At 38.5% G+C, this 21,853-nt stretch overlaps 1 protein-coding gene across 1 annotated transcript in view; it reads right to left on the reverse strand.

Moving 5' to 3' along the window:
• The window catches only part of ARHGEF9 (Cdc42 guanine nucleotide exchange factor 9), a 170,232-nt gene that overhangs the window by 97,845 nt on the left and 50,534 nt on the right, over positions 1 to 21,853 (reverse strand). Inside the window, exon 3 of the mRNA XM_080795432.1 lies at positions 15,607 to 15,798. Coding sequence (XP_080651558.1) covers positions 15,607 to 15,798 — 192 coding nt within the window. The remainder of the gene's footprint in view (positions 1 to 15,606; positions 15,799 to 21,853) is intronic.

Consider the following 21,853-nt stretch of genomic DNA (forward strand, 5'->3'; position numbering starts at 1 on the left):
GGCGGGACAACTCTGCCCAAACAGGGTTGCCTGAGTAACAGCACAACTGGCCCCTTCCCCAGAAGACAGGCTGGAAGAACAAGAGGCCAACAACCCTAAGGTCCCAAACAGGTGCATCTTGCTTGGTTTATGGTCAATAAAACGGACTCTGTAATTCCCTCATGTACCTCTCAACAGAATGACTAAGAGGAGGAACCCCCAACAAAGGATTCAGACACTGTGGCCTTTGCCACAGAATAGATATGAATATAAACAAGATGTCAGAAATTGACTTCAGAGTAACAACTATCAAGGCCATATCTAGGCTTGAGAAAAATATTAACAATATAGAATCTCTAAGGGCAGACTTGAGGTCTAATCAGGTGGAACGTTAAAATGCTATGAAAGAAATGCAGTCTAAACTGCATACTCTGACTGACATGGTAAATGAGGAAGAAGAACGAATTAGTGAGATAGGGGATAAGATTATAGAAAAGCAGGAAATTGAGATAGCCTGGCAAAAATAAAGTAAAACGCAAGGAATCACACTGAGAGAGATTAGTGACTCAATGAAACATTCCAGTATCAAAATTATCAGGATCCCTGAGGGGGTATAGAGAGACACACAGAGAGAGGGGGGTCTAGAAGATATGTTTGAGCAAATCGTAGCTGGGAACTTCTCTAATTTCAGGTAGGAAACAAGCATTTGTATCCAAGAGGCAGAGAAGACCCCTGCCAAGTTCAATGAGAACAGACTGATGCCACAACATATAATACTACAATTTACAAATCTTAGATCCAAGGAAATAACCTTGAAGGTGGCAAGGAGGAAGAGGAATATCAGAATAATGTCAGTCTTCTCCACAAAGACTGGGCAAACCAGAAAGGGTTGGCAAGACATATTCAGGGTACTAAATGAGAAGAACAGGAACCCAATGATACTTTATCCACCAAGGCTATCATTGAATGGATGGAAAGACATTCTTAGATGGGGGAAAAGACCGGCAGAAACTGAAAGAATATGTGACCACCAAGCTGGTCCTCCAAGAAATATTAAGGTCTATTCCATAAAGGGAGAAAGACCACAAGAGTGATATAGAACAGAAATTTATAGAGACAATGTATAAAAAACAAGAACTTCACAGGCAATATGATTTCAATAAAAACTTATCTTTCAACAATCACTCTCAATGTGAATGTCCTAAATGATCCCATACAATGACACACGTTGCAGACTGGGTAAAACAACACGACCCATCCATATGCTGTCTACAAGAGACACATTTTTTTTAAAGATTTCATTTATTTATTTATTTGTCAGAGAGAGAGAGAGCACAAGCAGGCAGAGTGGCAGGCAGAGGCAGAGAGAGAAGTCGGCTCCCTGCTGAGCAAGGAGCCTGATGTGGGACTCCATCCCTGGACCCTGGGATCATGAGCTGAGCCGAAGGCAGTGGCTTAACCGACTGAGCCACCCAGACATCCCAGAGATGCATTTTATACCTAAAGATACATCCAGACTGAAAGTGAAGGGGTGGAAAACCATCTTTCATGCCTACAGGCCTCAAAAGAATGCTGGGGTAGTGATTCTCATAGCAGAAAAATTAGATTTTAAACTAAAGACTGTAGTCAGAGATAAAGAAGAACACTACATCATTCTTAAAGGGTCTGTACACTGAGAAAATCTAAAATAAAGAGTCAAATTGATAAGAATACACTAATTGTAGGGGATCTTAATGTGCCACTCTAAATAATAGACAGATCATCTAAGCAGAAAATCAACAAAGAAACAAGAGTTTTGAATGACACATTGGACCAGATGGGCCTCATAGATATATACAGAAAATTCCAAACTAAAACAACAGAATACTCATTCTTCTTGAAAGCACATGGAATTTTCTCCAAAATAGACCATGTACTGGGTCACAAATCAGGTCTCAACTGATACCAAAAGGCTGAGGTTACTGCCTGGATATTCTCAGACCACAATGCTTTGAAACTGGAACTCAACCACCAAAAAAAGATTTGGAAGATATCCAAAAACTTGGAAGCTAAAGACCATCCTGCTCAAGAACGTTTGGGTCTACCAGGAAATCAAGAACTTAATCAATTCATGGAAACCAATGAGAATGGAGATACATTGACTCAAAAACATATCAGATAGAGCAAAGGTGGTCCGAAGAGGAAAATACATACCCATTCAAGCCTCACTCAAAAAATAGATCTCAAACATAAATTAATTTTAGATATTAAAGAACTGGAGAAAAAAGGAGCAAATAAAGCCTAAGCCATGCATAAGAGGAGAAGTAATCAAGATTAAACCAGAGATCAGCGCATTAGAAACCAGAAATACAGTAGAGCAGATCAACAAAACAAGAAGCTGGATCTTTGAAGGAATTAATAAAGCACTGGCTGGACTTATCCAAAAGAAAAGAGAAAGGACCCAAATTAATAAAATTATGAATGAAAGGGGAGATATCATGACTAATACCAAGGAAATAGTAAGAATTACTAGAAATTATTACCAACAACTATATGCCAATAAATTAAGCAACCTGGAAGAAATGGATGCCTACCTGGAAACCTATAAACAACCAAGATGGAAACAGGAATAAATTGACAACCTGAATAGAACAATAACCAGGAATGAGATTGAAGCAGTGATAAAAAAAATAATAATAATAATAACCTCCCAAAAAACAAGAGTCCAGGGTTTGATGGAATCTTTAGGGAATTCTACCAAATATTCAAGGAAGAAATAATTCCTATTCTCCTGAAGCTGTTTCAGCAATAAGAAACAGAAGCAAAACTTCCAAACTCATTCTACGAATGAGTTTGCATTACCCTGATCCCCAAACCAGGCAAAGACCCCATAAAAAGTAGAATTATGGACCAATATCCCCATGAATATGGATGCAAAATTCTCCACAAGATCCTAGCTCATAGGAACCAAGAATACATTGAAAGGATTATGCATTGTGACCAGATGGGATCTATCCCTGGGATGCAAGGGTGCTTCAACATTCATAAATCAATCAGTGTGACAGAACACATAAATAAGAGAAAAGCCAAGAACCGCATGGTCCTCTCAATTGATGCAGAGAAAGCATTTGGCAAAATATAGCACCTTTTCCTGATTATACTCCTCTTTGGAGCATAGGGATTAAGGGAACATTCCTAAATTTCATAAAATCCATCTATGAAAAGCCTACAGTGAACATCATTCTCAATGAGGAAAAGCTGAGAGCTATTACCTTAACATTAGGAACATTACAATGATACCCACTCTCACCACTATTGTTCAACATAGTACTGCAAGTCCTAGAAACAGCAACCAGAAAACAAAAAGAAATAAAATGTATTCCAATTGGAAAAGAAGAAGTCAAACTCTCTCTCTTCACAGATGACATGATAATCTATGTGGAAAACCTGAAAGACTCCACCACCAAATTACTAGAACTCTTACAGCAATTCAGCAATGTCGCAGTATACAAAATGAATGAACAGAAATCAGTTCCTTTCCTATATGCTAACAATGTAACTACAGAAAGAGAAATTAGGAAATCACTCCATTTACAATAGCACCAACAACCTTCAGATAACTTGAAATAATCGTAAACAAAGAGGGAAATGATCTCTACTCTAGAAACTACAGAATACTTAAGAAGGAAACTGAATAAGACACAAAAAAAACTTAGAAAAACATTTCATGCTCATGAATCAGAAGTATAAACATTGTTAAAATACCTATGCTGCTGCGAGCAATCTATACTTTCAATGCCAACCCAATCAAAATATCAGTGACATTTTTAAAGTGCTAGAACAAATAATCCTAAAATTTGTATGGAATGAAAAAAGACCCCAAATTGCCGTAGAAATGTTGAAAAAGAAAAACAAAGCTTCACGGGCATCGTCTTGCCTGATTTCAAGCTTTATTACAAAGCTATGATCACCAAGACAGCATTGTAGTGCCACAAAAACAGTCAAATAGATCAATGGAAGAGACTAGAGAGCCCAGATATGGACCCTCAACTCTATGGTCAACTAATTTTTGACAAAGCAGAAAAAACATCCAATAGAAGAAAGACAGTCTCTTCTATAAATGGTGCTGGTAATATTGGACAGCTATATACAAAGAATGAAACTCGACCATTCTCTTACACCACACAGAAAGATAAACTCTACATGAATGGAAGAACTCAATGTGAGACAGAATCCATCAAAATCCTAGAGGTGAACACAGGCAGTAACCTCTTCACCATCAGCCACAAAACTTTCAAGACACATCTCCAAAGGCAAGGGAAACAAAACCAAAAATGAAGTTTTGAGACTTCATGAAGGTAAAAGCCTTCTGCACAGCAATGGAAATGGTCAATAAAACAAAGAGGCAACCCACGGAATGGGAAAAGATATTTCCAAATGACACTACAGATAAAGGGCTAGTATCCAAGATATATAAAGAACTTCTCAAACTCAACACCCAGAAAATAAATAATCAAGTCCAAAAAATGGGCAGAAGACATGAACAGACATTTCTTCAAAGAAGACATTCAAATGGATAACAGACACATGAAAAAAAGTTCAATATCACTAGCTATCAGGGAAATGGAAATCAAAACCTCATTGAGATACCACCTCACACCAGTTAGAGTGGCAAAAATTAATGAGAGGAAACCACAAATGCTGGCGAGGATGTGGAAAAAGGGGAACCCTCTTACACCACTGGTGGGAATGCAAGCTGTTCCAGTCACTCTAGAAAACAGTATGGAGGTTCCTCAAAAAATTAAATAGAGTTACCCTATTACCCAGCAATTGCACTACTAGGTATGAACCCCGAAGATACAGATATAGTGAAAGGAATGGACACATGCACCCCAATGTTCATAGCAGCAATATCCATAATAGGCAAACTATGAAGGAACCAAGATGTCCTTCAACAGATAAAGAAAATGTGGTTCACATATACAATGAAATATTACTCAGGCATTAGAAAGGATAAATACCTCTGTTGCTGTACTGAGCTTGTGACCTATAAGAAGAGGCCAAGATGATTGGGAGTTGAGAACAAAAGATCCTTCTAAGACTAAAGGACTCTACTGGGCCAGTGCCTGTGAGAACTCTGAAAAGGTAATTTTGTATATTAGAAACTTAAGTCTGTTAATCTAGAAAATAGGAATAAGGCTAATATCCTCTGCCCTATGGGAAAATCACATGGCATAAGATGTAAATATACTTTGCCAAAGATAATACATGCATGTAAGCAACTATATTTTTTCTTATTTTTTATTGTGTTATGTTAGTCAACATACAGTACATCATTAGTTTTTGATGTAGTGTTCCATGATTCATTGTTTGTGTATAACACCCAGTGCTCCATGCAGTCCCTGCCCTCCTTAATACCCAACCACAGGCTCACCATTTCCCCAATGCCCCTCCTTTCTAAAACACTCATTTTGTTTCCCGGAGTCCATAGTCTCTCATCTCCCACATAGTCTCTCTTCTCCCACTCTGATTTCTCCTCCTTCATTTTTCCCTTCTCTTAATGTCCTCCATGCTATACCATATCTTCCTCAAATAAGTAAAAGCATATGCTAATTGCCTTTTTCTGTTTCACTTATTTTACTTGGCATAATCTCTTCCAGTCCCATACATGTTGATACAAAAGTTAGGTATTCATCCTTTCTGATGGAGGCATAATATCCCATTGTATATATGGACCATCCCTTCTTTATCCATTTGTCTGTTGAAGGGCATCTTGGCTCTTGCTACATTTTGGCTATTGTGGGCATTGCTGCTATGAACATTGGGGTACAGATGGCCCTTCTTTTCACTACATCTGTATCTTTGGGGTAAATACCCAGTAGTGCAATTGCTGGGTCATACATAATTCTATTTTTGAAACCTCCACACTATTTTCCAAAGTAGTTGCACCAATTTGCATTCCCACAGTGTAAGAGGGTTCCCCTTTCACCACAACTTCTCCAAAATTTGTTCTTTCTTGTCTTGTCAACTTTTTACATTCTAACTGGTGTAAGGTGGTATCTCAATATGGTTTTGATTTGAATTTCCCTGATGGCTAATGATGGTGAACACTTTTTCATGTGTCTATTAGGCATTTGTAATATTTGTAATAATTTGTAATGTCTATTAGGCATTAGACACTTTGGAAAAGTGTCTGCTCATGTCTTCTGCCCAATTTTTGACTTGATTATCTGTTTTGGGGTGTTGAGTTTAAGAAGTTCCTTATAAATCTTGGATATCAGCCCTTTGTCTGTAGTGCCATTTGCAAATATCTTCTCCCATTCTGTGGGTCTTCTCTTTGTTTTACTGTTTCCTTTGATGTGCAGAAGGTTTTCATCTTGATGAACTCCTGAAAGTTCATTTTTGCTTTTGTTTCCCTTGCCTGTGGAGACCTGTCTTTTTTTTAAAGATTTTATTTATTTATGGGAGAGAGAGAGAGAAAGCATGAGCACATGAGAGGGGAGGTCAGAGGGAGAAGTGCTCTCAGGGAGTCCAATGGGGGACAAAATCCTGGAACTCCAGGAACATGGCCTGAGTTGAAGGCAGTCACTTAAACAACTGAGCTACTGAGATGCCCCTGGAGACATGTCTTGAAATAAGTTGCTGTGGCCAATGTTGAGAAGGTTACTGCCTATGTTCTCCTCTAGGATTTTGATGGATTCCTGTCTCACATTGAGGTATTTTATCCATGTAGAGTTTATCCTTCTGTATAGTGTAAGAAAATGGTTGAGTTTCGTTCTTCTGTATATAGCTGTCCAATTTTACCAGCACCATTTATTGAAGAGACTGTCTTTCTTCCATTGCATATGCTTTTCCTGCCTTTGTCAAAGCGTAGTTGACCATACAGTTGAAGGTCCATATCTGGGCTATCTATTCTCTTCCACTGTTCTATTTGTCTGTTTTTGTGGCAATACCATGCTGTCTTGGTGATCACAGCTTTGTAATATAGCTTGAAATCAGGCAACATGATGCATCCAGCTTTGTTTTTTCTTTTTCAACATTTCCTTTGTGATTTGGGGTCTTTTCTGGTTCCATTAAAATTTTAGGATTGTTTGTTCCAGCATTTTGAAAAATGCTGTTGGTATTTTGATTGGGATGGCATTGAAAGTATAGATTGCTCTCGGCAGCAAAGTCATTTTAATGTTGTTTATTCTTCCGATCCATGAGCAAGGAACATTTTTTCTAATTTTTTGAGTCTTATTCAGTTTCCTTCATAAGTATTCTGTAGTTTCTAGAGTACAGAGTATATATATTCTTCTGATCCATGAGAATGCAATGTTTTTCCATCTTTTTATGTCTTCTTCAGTTTCTTTCATGAGTGTTTTGTAGTTTCTAGAGTACAGATACTTTACCTCCTTAGGTTTATTCTGAGATATCTTATGGTTTTGGGTGCTACTGTAAATGGAATTGATTCTCTAATTTATCTTTCGGTTGTTTCATTGTTCATGTATGAGAAAGCAACCAATTTTTGTGTATTGATTTTGTGCCCTGCCACATTACTGAATTGTTGTATAAGTTCTAGTAATTTGGGGGTGGAGACTTCTGGGATTTCCCCATGAAGTATCATGTCATCTCCAAAGAGAGAGAGTTTGACTTCTACTTTGCCAATTTAAATACCTTTTATTTATTTTTGTTTTCTGATTGTTGTTGCTAGGACTTCTAATACTATGTTGAACAATAGTGGCAAGAGTGGGAATCCTTGTCGTGTTCTTGATCTAAATGGGAAGGTTCTCATCTTTTCCCCATTGAGAATGATATTCACTGTGGTTTTTTCATAGACTGATTTTATGAAATTGAGGAATGTTCCCTCTATTCCTATACTCTGGAGAGTTTTATTCTGGAAAGGATGCTGTATTTTGTCAAATGTTTTCCCTGCATCAATTAAGAGGACCATATGGTTCTCGTCTCTACTTTTATATGTTCTATCACACTGATTGATTTATGAATGTTGAAGCACCCGTGCATTCCAGGGATAAATCACACCTGGTCACAATGCATAATCCTTTCAATGTATTCTTGGATCCTATTAGCTAGGATCTTGTGGAGAAATATGGCATCCATATTCATCAGGTATATTGGTCTGAAATTCTCCTTTATTATGGGGTCTTTGCTTGGTTTGGGGATAAAAATAATGCTGGCCTCATAGAAATAGTCTGGAAGTTTTCCTTCTGTTTCTATATATTTGGAACAGCTTCAGGAAAATAGGTATGATTTCTTCTTTGAATGTTTGGTAGAATTCCCCAGGGAATCCATCAGGTGCTGGACTCTTATTTTGGGGAGGTTATTGATGACTGTTTCAATCTTGTTACTAGTTATTGGTGTTTTCAGGTTGTCAAGTTCTTCCTTTTCAGTCTTGGATGTTTATAGATTTCTAGGAATGCAGCCATTTTTAGGTTGCTTAACATATTGGCATAGCAATTAATAATAATTTATGATGATTGTTTCCACTTCCTTAGTGTTAGTCATGATCTCCCCCTTTTGTTCATAATTTTATTAATTTGGGTCCTTTCTCTTTTCTTTTGGATAAGTTTGGCCAGTGGTTTATCAAACTTATTAATCTTTTCAAGGAACCAGCTTCTAGTTTTGTTAATTTGTTCTACTGTATTTCTGGTTTCTGATTCATTGATCTCTGCTCTAATCTTAATTATTTCCCTTCTCGTGCCTAGGTTAAGTTTAATTTGTTGTTGATTCTCTAGATCTTTAAGATTTAAAGATAGTTTGTGTATTCTATGTAGAAATAGAAATAGATTTTTCTATTTTTTTGACTGAGGCTTGGATGGGTATGGTTTTCTCCCTTAGGACGAACTTTGCTCTATCCCATAGGTTTTGAATCAATGTGTCTTTATTCTCATTGGTTTCCATGAATTGATTAAGTTCTTCTTTGATTTCTGATTGATCCAAACATTCTTGAGCAGGATGGTCTTTAGCTTCCAAGTATTTAAATTTCTTCCAAACTTCTTCTTGTGGTTGAGTTCCAGTTTCAAAGCATTGTGGTCTGAGAATATGGAGGGAATAAACTCAGTCTTTTGGTACTGGTTGAGACCTGACTTGTGAACCAGTATGTGGTCTATTCTGGAGAAAGTTCCATGCATGCTTGAGAGGAATGGGTATTCTGTTGTTTTAGGGTGGAATGTTCTGTATATATCTATGAGGTCCATCTGGTCCAATGTGTCATTTAAAGCTCTTGTTTCTTTGATTTTCTGCTTAGTTGATCTGTCTATTGCTGAGAGTAGAGTGTTAAGATCTCCTACAATTAACATTATTATCAATATGTCTATTTTGGTTAACAGTTGGCTGCTCCCATGTTGGGGGCATAGATATTTACAATTGTTACATCTTCTTGTTGGATATACAGATTAAGAATGATATAGTGTCCTTCTGTATCTCTTACTACTGTCTTTATCTTAAAATCTAGTTTGTCTGATATGGGAATTGCTACCCCATCTTTCTTTTGTAGTCTGGTGCCATGAAAGATCCCTTGATTTTCAATCTGGATGTATCTTTGGGTTCAAAATGAGTCTCTTATAGACAGCATATGGATGTGTCCCATCTTTTCATCCAGTCTGCCATCTGTGCCATTTTACGGGAGCATTTAGGCCATTCACATTGAGATTGACTATTGACAGATAGGATTTTTCATCATTTTGCCTGTGAAGTCCTTATTTCTATGGATTGTCTCTGTACATCTCTGTTCTGTATCACTCTTGGGGTTTTTCTGCTTTTATAGAACCCCCTTAATATTTCTTGCAAGGCCAGCTTAGTGGTCACATATTCTTTCAATCTGGGCCAGTCCTGGAAGCTTCTTATCTCTCCAACTATTCTGAATGACAGCCTTGCTGAATAACAAATTCTTGGCTGCATATTGTTCACATGTATTACCCTGAATATGTGTTGCCAGCCCTTTCTGGCTTGCCAGGTCTCTGTGGACAGGTCTGATGTTATTCTGATGTTCCTCCCTCTGTATGTAAGGAATGTCTTTCCCTTAGCTGCCCTTAAAATGGCTTATTTAGGGGGCGCCTGGGTGGCTCAGTTGGTTGAGCAACTGCCTTCAGCTCAGGTCATGATCCCGGACTTCCAGGATTGAGTCCCGCATCGGGCTCCCAGCTCCTTGGGGACTCTGCTTCTCCCTCTGACCCTCTCCTCTCTCATGCTCTCTCTCACTCATTCTCTCTCAAATAAATAAATAAATAATCTTTAAAAAAATGGCTTATTTAGTTCTAAGATTTTTGAGTTTTACCATCACATGCAGAGGACTGATCTGCCCTTATTGATCTTTGGAGGTTGTCCTGTCTGCCTCTAGGACACAATCAATTGTTTCATTCCCCAGATTAGGGAAGTTCTCAGCTACTATATGGTCAAGTATATGTTCTAGTCCTTTCTCTCTCTCCACCCCCTCAGGAATCCCAGTAATTCTGACAGTGGAACGTTTCATGGTGTCATCGATTTCTCTAATTCTGTTTTCATGGACTTTATGTTGTTTGTTCCAGGCCTCCTCCTGATCCTTCTTCTCTATCAGTTTGTCTTTAAGATCACTAACTCATTCTTCTGCCTCATTTTCCCTGTTAGAGTATCTAAATTAGATTCGATCTCATTGATAGCATTTTTAAGTTCTGCCAGATCTGCTCTCACTTCTGCCCTTAACAAATCTCTGTTACCACTAATAGCTTTCTCTAGCCTCACTATTGTCTATATAACTGCTACCCTGAAGTCTATTTCTGACATCTTGCTTAGATCTATATCTATCCATTAGATCTGCTGGAGAGGCCATTGTCTCTAGGTCTTTCCTTTGTTGGGAATTTCTCCTACTTGTCATTCTGTTGAGTTGTGGTTGAGGTGATGCACAGCTAAAAATAACAATCACTAACCAGGCAAAGTGCACCCTGGGAGGTTTCAGAGCAATCAGATGTTACCACCAAAAAGAAAAAAAAAAATCCAGCCAACATAAGCCCCATGAATAAGATTTATAAAGTACAAAAACAAAACAAAAGTCCAACAAAAGAAAAAGAAAAAGAAAAAAAAAAGCCCAAATGAGCCCCAAGTGTAAGATTTATAAAGTACAAAAACAAAAGCAAACAAATAAACAAAAAGACTGACAAAAAATAAAAAATAAAAAGGGGAGGTGTGAAGGGAGGGTGGTTATAATCCCTGATATGTTGGCAAGGAAAGGTATTTCAGTTCTTCCTGGGTGTATCTTGTTATCTTTGTTAAAAAACTGAACTTTCCAGAGATAAGGATAACTAAAACTGGTGTATATATATAAAGATAGTATTGAATAGGGAAAAAAGCACTACATTGAAGCTTGTATCTATCTATCTATCTATCTATATATTAATAAAGAAAAAGGAAAAACATTATATATATGAAAAACTTCAAGTCAAAATGTTATTATGGAATATGTTTTATTAAACATCTAGTTGAAATGGTAAGTGGGTAAAAAAAAGAACAAGAATCATGAGAAAGAATTTAAAAAAAGAAAGACAAAAGTTTTCTCTAAGAAATATAGTCTATGAGGCAATACCAGGAGCTTAATATACTCTTTTCCCCTGGTATTGGGTTTTTACAGTTTTATGGGGGACCCTGTGTTTGTTATCCTCTCGTTCTTTCAGCATCTCTTCTGAGGTAGGGGCCTGCGGTGTTGTTTTTCAGTCTATCCTGCTTGGGTGGAGTTGTCCCAGCCCCCTATGCTGAGTGAAATAAGTCAAGCAGAGAGAGTCAATTATCATATGGTTTCACTTATTTGTGGAGCATAACAAATAACATGGAGGACATGGGGAGATGGAGAGGAGAAGGGAGTTGAGGGAAATTGGAAGGGGAGGTGAACAATGAGAGAATATGGACTCTGAAAAACAATCTGAGGGTTTTGAAGGGGTGGGGGGGGTGGGAGGTTGGGGGAACCAGGTGGTGGGTATTAGGGAGGGCATGTATTGCATGGAGCACTGGGTGTGGTGCAAAAACAATGAATACTGTTATGCTGAAAAAAAAGGGGGGGGTGCTGGGCTCTGTGGAAATCAGTTTCCTGGGCTTTTGTTCTCTGGAGGCTTTTGTTCTTGGGCGGCTTTCCATGCCTTTTCAGAGAGAGTCAGAGCAAAGTAAACTGTCTGCACCCAGATCTCTGCCTCAGAGAGAAGCCACAGACTGCTCTTCTCTGAATGCTCCAGAACACACTGTCTCCACCTCTGCAAGGCCTGTTGAATACTGCAGACTCCCACAGGCAGTGAGCACCCTCAGTGACCCTCTCAGTGGTCAACTGAGGTCCCTGCTTGTCTCCGTACCCCTGTGCCATCAAAAACGCAAGTGATACTTGTCTGGGTGAGCCCAGTCCTGGTGGCTGCCATTCCCAGGACCGCTGACTCATGTCCAGCTGTATCCTCTCAAGCATGGGCGGGCAGCAGCTGTGGCTGGTCCCAGGGCAGTGGGCTTAGATCTGCGCCTGTGGCCACCTGGTCCCAACAATTTTCCCTTAAGACCCTTTGTTCTGTTTGAGTGCTGTTATCAGTCCCTTTCCATCTCGTAGCCACTGGTCTCCAAGCTATAGCTGGTCCCCAGATGCAGGATCACTTTCACATTGGGGTATTACTTTCCAATGGCTCACTTCTGGTGGCTCCCTCACCCTTCTGTTTATTCTCTGATATCTGTCTGTGAAATTCCAGCTCTGTCCTTTGTACCTTTCAACTGATGAGCCTCTGCCCCCATACAGATCCAGAAGTGTGTAATCTTATATCTCAGGCTGATTTCATGGGTGTTCAGAGAGCTCTGGTAGATATCCAGCTCAATCCAGGGGACCAACTGAAATAGGGTCCCTTACTCCTCTGCCATCTTGCCCCCCTCGAGCCCTTGTATTTAATTTTAACTTCAACAGTATTTACTGAGCATGTACCATGTGCCAGGAACTGTGCTAGGTTCCTCTCCAGAGGGGTAGACAGTGTGTTCTGGAGGATTCAGAGAAGAGCAGTCTGTGGCTTCTCTCTGAGCCGGAGATCTTGGTGCAGACAGTTTACTTTGCAATGACCCTGCCTGTGCTAGGTATTGGGGAAATATCAGTAACTGAACAAGTAGAATCCCCTGCCCTTCATGGAATTTATACTCTACAGGAGAGAAGAGCAATAAAGAAAACATGTAAGCAAAACATACAATATGTCAGATAGCAATATGTAAAATAGAGCAAAATAAAGCAGGAAAGACGGAGAGACAGTGCAATTACAATTTTAAATAGAAAGTTCAAGGAAGATCCCAAGGAGAAGGTGATATCTGAATAAAGACTTGAAAGAGGTGAAGGTGGGAGCCATGAAGATATCTGGAGCAGGAGTGCTCTAGGCAGAAAGAAAAGCCAGTCCAAAATCTGTTGCAAGGGGTATGCCAGACATTTTTTTTTTTTTTAGGAACAGCAAGAGATCAGAGTGTCTGGAGTAGGGACCGAATATGGGAAAGGTGAAGGAGATGAAGTCATAGAGGTAAGAACATGTTGATCACACAGGACTTTGTAAGTAATAGTAAGAACCTGACTTTTACTCAAAGAGAGATTGTCAGCCATCATATGGTTTTGAGCAGAGGAGTGATATGACCCAACTTAGATCTTGATAGCATCCCTCAGCTGTCAGGTAAAGAACAGACAGACCCTATGCCATTACAAGACAGCTAGCATTTTATAGCAGTGCTCCTCAAACTTTAATATATAATGTAAGTCAAATAGGAACCTTGTTAAAATGCAGAATTTTACTTGGTAGGTCTGGAGTGGAGCTAATGATTCTGTATTTCTAACAAGCCCCCAGGTGATTCAGATGCCAGTCTAGAGCAGAACACTTTGAGGATAAGAGCTATGTCCAAGGCTAGTGTGGAGCAGAACTCTATTGTATGTTTGCTGAATGAATGACATATCGGTGGTTTGATTCCCAATGCCACATAGCACATTTCAGAGGGTAATTTTCAGCTATTTGTATGAAGATAAGGAAGAGGAAAAGACAAAAGAGAGACACGGATGGTTGGGTGAATAGATGAAAAGGAAAGGAAAAGAAAACTGCCTTTTTACAAATGACTATAATATTATGTTTACTTAGTTTATCAAAAACTTAAGGGTTTGGTATAGTTAAGCCCACTGGACAAATCAGAAAAATCAAAAGTCAGAGGAGTTAAGGGGCAACTTCAAGGCCACAGAGTTCCTAAGTGATTAAGTCAGGATGTGAAAGTGAGCATTCCATGTCCCCACAGCTGTTGTTCTTTCAACTCTACTGCTTCATAGAGGGGGAAGTGGAGATAACCATCAACCTTCCCAGAAGGGAGGAAAAAAATGAGTTGAGGTGAAGAAAATTAAGGCCCATAGTCCCTGGATTTGATCTTTCTAGATCTGCACTGTCCAATGTGGGTGCCATTTAGTCATGTGTCTATTTAAATTAAAACTAAATAAAATTTAAAATTCCATTTCTCAATCGTACTAGCCATGTCTCAACCACTCAACAGCCATAGAAGGCTGGCTTGTCAGTACCACATTGGAGAATGCAGAAGTATTTTATCACCATAGGAAGTTATATTGGGTAACAATATTCTAAAGAAACAAGAACTTTTAAAAGTGGTAAACCTGTATTATTGATTCCAGAGCAGGTCCTGACCTCACTCAATAGCACTTAGGGGACAGAAAGTAGGACCTGACCCCTCATCTGGAAAGAAGGGGATAAACATATTCAAAGTAGAGTTTTCCCTGGGTCAAGCAGAATATTGTGTGTGTGTGTGTGTGTGTGTGTGTGTGTGTGAGAGAGAGAGAGAGAGAGAGAGAGATTTTTTAAAACATTCTTTCCTCCATTTCCCATTGGTATTCCCAAACTGTTCAGTAACATGCCCTTTGAAAATGTCAGCTTGTCTCATGAGCTCAAGAGAGGATGAGAAAAGGGGCTCTCATTCTTACTCAGGTTAGAGAGATGGAAGGGATAGAGTCAGGGAATGTTGAGCCACATCTCCTGGGGAGCAAAGTGGCATGTTGAAGGAGCTGGGACTTATCTACTCCATCCTTATCTCCTCCAGATTCCTCCCCCTAAGCACTATTCAAGTGTTCTTCAAGTGAAGGAAGAGGACCAATAGCATCAGTTTCAATGGGAATGCCTGTTAGACATAGAGATGACTTGGTTTACCCCAGACTGAGATTTCACAACTTTGGGGAGGCAGAGGAGGCTGGAATCTGCATGTTCAACAAGCCAATCCAGGGACTGTTGTACACTTTTAGGTTTGTGAACCACTGAGTTGGAGGGAGATGTGTCTGTGTTTTAATGAATGAAGTCGGGCTTTTACGTGGTGTGGCAACAACCAAATCAGAAGCTAAAAGCATAGAGGTAGAGATTGAGGGAAGGGAAGATCGGGGGAGGGAAGCAGGGAGACATAGAGAGAGAAGGAATATGAAAATGAAAGATGAAACTTAGACAGAGAAAGAGAAACTGATACAGGGACTGAGAAGCTCCAAGGGAGCTATTTGACCCACTGAGCAGAATATGAGGCCAATCCAACTGCTCTTTTCAATATCTTGGGACTGTCACAGGAAAGCTCAGCAGAGTTGCTGGTTCTTCATGAAAATGTCCTCTACCCCACCCTGGGTGCCCCCACATACACTATCATAGCTGGGCCTACCTCACAAATGTCCTTGAGGTGCTTGATATAATGACGTTCGGTGCTCATGATCTCATTGATGACATTGGCTCGCATCTGGTCCCGGTTCTGTAGTGGCCGGCCCAGACAGAGGCAGTCTGAGTTGGGGTCCAGGTGCCCATTCTGCACATCACTGGGCCCTTCCTCCACCCCATCCTCCTGGTTCACCCAGAGCTGTGGAAGCAGGCAAAAGAATAATAATAGTTTCCTTCTTTGAAAAGTTTCTAGCCAGGTTAAAAAAAAAGGATAAACTAAATTCTTCAAGTATTTAGAAAGCACTCAACCAGAGACCCCTGGTTTGACTCTATGGTGGCTTGCTGGCTTTACGCATGATTTTAATCCTCTCTAGGCCTCTGATGACCTATCTGTGAAATGAAGGATGCAGAATGATACAACTAAATAATCACTGAGAGGTTTCTTATCTAAGATTTCAGAGGAGAAAAGAGTTACATCAAACAGAACCCATTTTTTTTTTAATTTGAGAGAGAGAGAGAGTACACAGAAGGAGAGGGAGAAACATACTCCCTGCCAAGAAGGAAGATGATGTGGGGCTCAATCCCAGGACCCCGAGATCATGACCTGAGCCAAAGGCAAATGCTTAACTGACTGAGCCACCCAGGTGCCCCAAACAGAACTCATTTGTGCTTGAGTATATCTAAGTAGCACAACTGGATTAAACAAACAAACAAACAAACAAACAGATGAAGCTATATATCTCAGGCATATGCCACAACTTGAACAAACATAATACCTATGAGTATGGAGACCGAAGTTGGATACTGGACCGAGCATCTTGAAAACGGGACCTTCAGTGTTAATTTATACCAAAAGATGTACAAATAATAATTAAAATTTGACTGTAAAATGCCTTAGGTATGTAAAGATCTCTACATCTTCAATGTTGGAGTGGACATGACAGAATGTCCCCAAACCACATAACAGCAACAGCTAATTGAGCACTTACTATACAGCAATCACTATGCAAAGAGTTTTCAATGAAATATATTACTCGGCCCTGCTAGCATATACCATTATTACCTCTATTTCACGGAAAAGGAGAGTGGGGCTCAGAAAAGTTAAGGAATATTTCCCAAGTCACACAGTTAGGAAAGCAGAAAAGCTGGGATAGGAACAAGGTGGTCTGACTTCAAAGCCTGTGCTCTTAATGAAAGTACTAGCATCTTTGCACCTCTGGTTTTATGGAAAACAGGAAAGAGCAGGGAAGGGCTTGGGCCAAGATGATCTGAGAATTATCAGAATCATCAGAAATAGATACAGTTGGTAAATGTTGAAACTATACATCCCAAAACATGAAGGCAAAGGGATGCAGGAAAACCTCCTTTGGGAAGGCTGTGTGAGATGTTTCTGGATCTGGGATGACAGCTTAAATCAGGGAAATGGCTTATCTCCCTAGTCCTAGGAAGGAGGAAGGCCAGGGGTCAGGGGAAAGGGAAGGGGGGACGTTAGTAGGAGTGGTAAAATCTGCCAGGGTACTTAGACAAAGAGCTTGTCAGTTGTCTCAACAGCTTTAATCAACAGTCCATCTTTCCCTTCCATACCCCTTCCCCCTGCACAAACTTTCTCTACTTTCCTGCCTCCAAAACCCGAGATCAAGCAATTTAGATGCATCACTATTTCTGCCACCAGAAAGGCATATTGGTGAGTGGCCTTAGAAGGACAGAGGCTTTGGGATGGAGCTAGAGGAACATTAGTTATTTCAAAACTCTGTGTATTCTCCCCTCTCTTTCTGCCTCATAGAGGATGGGGGGGGGTGGTTACCACCCAGCAAACCTAGAAATATCACCAGCATATAGTCTATTTATTTGTCATAGGCCATAGCAAGTAAAGAACACTTCATTTTAATGCACTTTGCATACACAGCCAAATGTGCAAAAACGTATCTCCTTCAGAAACTTTCATCCTTTACAAATGTTCTATTGGAAATCTCTCCATCTTTCAAAGGTCAACTTTGTGTCTTCAATATGCTAACAGCTGCCCTATAATACAATCAATAGGCAATGATAAAGGATGATTAGTTAAGGAACAGATCTGTTCAAAAAGGTGATTCTAAGGCATTGAAGCAAGCACATCATATACATGTCATCTGTGTGAAACAATAAAAGCCTCATCCTATAATAATTCATTAGGTTTTCCCAGCTTTTCACAATGTAAGCTAAGCTCTGTTATAAAAAGGATACCATAGGCAGGCTTTTAAGAGATTTAAAATGAAACATTTATTTTCTTCTCAGGAGTTTAAGACAAGTCAATTCAAAATACTGGCTTTTGGGTGGCTGGAATGAGATGACTCTCTGGAACAGTTCCAGTGGGAAGGAACACAGGATATCTGTGGGAGTGGGATTCAGACAAGCAAATGTCTAGAGACTGGCAAGTTGGAAGACTTTCCTGGAAGTCTTCTCAGAGTACTTGAAGACTATTTTCTTTAACCTTTACTGAACACTAAGCAAAGTTGGGTTAATGCAATACAATTTAACAAAAGTCTATTTTGGACCTATTCTTTGCCTCACCACTAACTACAAGAGACACAAGGATGAGCAAGATTTCTAATTCCTCCCCATCCCTCCTGCCTCAGCAGTTCCAGGGAGTGCTTTCCAAATCAGAGAATATCACTGGTCTTCATCTCTTCCTATTCCATTTCCACTGTCATGGTCCCCTCTCCCTAGGTGATTTCCCTGGGTTATCTCCCAGCTCCAATTCCTCCCATGTATCATTATCAGAACAATTTCCTTAACTATTACATTGATTGGCTAGTCTCAGCCTCCAAAATCCTCAATAGTTCCCCATTACCAAGTTCAAATCTCTCACCCTAGAATTCAAACATTACCATAATTTGGCTTCAGTTTTCATATCTATCCCTAGTTTCTACTATGTCCTCCAGGAAGACTGGGCTTCTCCCAAACTGGTCTACTTTCTGTCTACAAATATTCCCAACCATGGTCTTTAATCCCATACTTGATCATGTAAATAATAGAATATAGAGGCTTTCAACCATTTCAGCAACAAGGAACCAACATATCAACTTCCTGATAAGAAACTTAAGCCCATAGAGGAGAAATAATGTCAGGGAATTACCAACTTACCCAGATCCCCATTTTAATATGCTTTTTTATTTTGTATATATCTTCCTTTTTTTCTCTATTTTATTAATTACACAATAGATACAGGAATACATTTGTTTTGTAAAAAGTTAAAGAAAAAGAAGAAGACTCAACATATTAAAATCAGGAATAAAAGACTAAATATTACTGCCAAGCTAACAGAAAATTTTGAAAAATGATTAAAGGGAACACTATGAACAACTGTATGCCAAAAATTAGATAAACTGATTAAATAAATTCCTAGAATGATAAAAACTACAGAATATGACTGAAGAGGAAATAGAAAATCTGAATAGATCTATGACAAGTAAAGAGGAATTAAAAACTTCCTGGGGCACATGGGTAGCTCAGCTGGTTAAGAGTCTGCCTTCAGCTCAGGTCATGATCAAGCCCCGTATCAGGCTCCCTGCTCAGCAAGGAGCCTGCTTCTCTCTCTCCCACTACTCCTGCTTGTGTGCTCTCTCCCTCTCTCTTTCTCACTGTCAAATAAATAAATAAAATCTTGAAAAAAGTTTCTTACATGGGAAAAAGAAAAACAAAACAAAACAAAACAACAACAACAAAAGGACCAGATGGCATCACTAGTGAAGTCTACCAAACATTTCAAGAATAATTAACATCAATCTTTCACAAACTTTCAAAAAATAGAAATTCAGAAATTCCCAACAAAATATTTGCAAATCAAATCCAGTAACATATGTATTAAAAAAAATCCACATTACCAGATGGAATTCATACCAGGAATGCAAGGTTGATTCAACACATGAAAATCAGTCAATGTAATACATCATATTAATGGAATAAAGGTTTGAAAAAATACATAAGCATCTCAATAGACACAGAAAAAACAGAAATCCAACACCTTCTCATGATAAAAAAGAAAACATTCAACAAATTTGGAATAAGAAGGCGCTTTCTCAAACAACTGATAGAAATTTATGGAACACCCATAATTAATGTACTTAATGATGAAAGGCTGAATGCTTTCATCCTACAATCAAGAATAGACATCACTTCCATGCAACATGTATACTGAGGGCTAGAGCAATTGGAGAAAAAAAATTCCAATTAGAAAGAAAAATTAAAACTATTCACAAATGACATAATTTTTAATATATATATTTATATAAATTTTTATATATAATCATATATATTTATTTAATCCTAAGGAATCCACACACACAAAAATCCTGTTATAACTAATAAATGAACTCAGCAATGTTGCAGGATATAAGATCAACATACAAAGTCAACTGTTTTTCTGAAAATAAAATTAAGAAAACAATCCCATTAAAGTAGCATCGGAAAGAACAAAATCCTCAGGAATACATTTTACAAAAGAAGTGTAAGACACACACAATGAACACTGCAATACATTGCTGAAAGAAAGTAAAGACCTAACTGAATAAAAAGATATCTCATGTTCATGGATTGGAAAATTTAATATTTTTAAGATGGTATATATATATAATATAAATATAATATTTAATATTATGCAAATTGATTCAGATTCAACACAATCCCTATCAAAACTCTCAGCTTGTTTCCTGGCAGAAATTGATAAGCTGATTCTAAATTTCATACAGAAATTCAAAGGACCAGAATAACCAAAATGATTTTGAAAAAGAACAAAGTTGGAGGACTCACACTTCTGATGCCAAAACTTACTATAACCAAGTGAGTATGGTACTGGCACAATAACAGATTTAAAGATCAATGAAATAGATGAGAGTACAGAAATATACCCAACATTTATGCTAAACTGATATTTTTCAAAGATGTCAAGACAATTCAAAGGGGTAGCACATAGTCTTTTCAACAAATGGTGAGGGGGCAACTGGATATCCACATGCAAAAGAATAAACTTGGACCCACACCTCACACTACATATGAAAATTAACTTAAAATGGATTAAAGACCTAAATGTAAAAGCTAAAATGATAAAGTAGTCAAAGAAAACACAGAAGGAAATTTTTGTGACCTTGCATTAGGCAAGGGTTTCTTGCATACGACACCTAAAACAAAAGCAACCAAAGGAAAAAATTTAGACTTTATTAAAATTAAAAAAATTTTGCTTTGCAAATGATAGCATCAAGAAAGTGAAAAAAAGCACAGAATGGAAGAAAATATTTGCATATACTGTATCTGATAAGGATCTAGTACCCAGAATATATAGAACTCAACAATAAAAAGGAAAATAGCCCATTTAAAAATGGGCATAGTATCTGAACATTTTTCCAAAGAAGATACATAAATGGCCAACGAACACATGTAAAGATGTTCAACACCACTAGCTATCTGGGGAATATAAATCAAAACCACAATGAGTTATCATTTTTAGACTGGTTAAAATAAAGAACAGGCAACAACATGTGTTGAGGAGGATATGAAGAAATTGGAACCTTCATACACTGCTGGTAGGAATGTAAATTGGTACAACTACTGTAGAAATCATTTTGGCAGTTTCTCAAAAATTTAAACATATTGTTACCATATAATATAACTCAGCAGTTCTGCCCCTAGGTATACAGTCAAGGCAACTGAAAATATATGTTCACACAAAAACTGGTATACAAATGTTCATAGCAGCATTACTCATAATAGCCAAAATGGGAAAACAATCCAAAGGTTCAACTGATATATTGATAAATCAAAATATGGTATGTATGTGAACACACCCACACACATACAAATATACACAAACACAAAATAGAATACTATTTAGCAATACAAAGGAATAAAATACTATACAGATGAAACTCAGAAACAGCATGCTAAGTAAATGAAGCCAGACACACAAATAACCACATATTATACACCACTTATATAAAATGCCCCAAATAGACAAATCCATAAAGACAGAAAGCATATTAATAGTTTCCAGGGGCTAGAGGGAGGGGAAAATGGGGAGTTAGTGCTAATGGTTGCAGGGTTATTTTGGGGGAGTGAAGAAAATGTTCTGGAATAGTCAGTGGTGATTGTTGCACAATGAATATATGGTTGTTGAACAACACAGTTGTTAGGGGTGCCAACTCCCCACACAGTCGAAAATCTGTGCGTATCTTTTGACTCTAAAAATTTAACTATTAATAGCCTACTGTTGACCAGAATCA

This window comes from Martes martes (assembly GCF_963455335.1).
Source record: "Martes martes genome assembly, chromosome: X".
NCBI classification, from domain to species: domain Eukaryota; kingdom Metazoa; phylum Chordata; class Mammalia; order Carnivora; family Mustelidae; genus Martes; species Martes martes.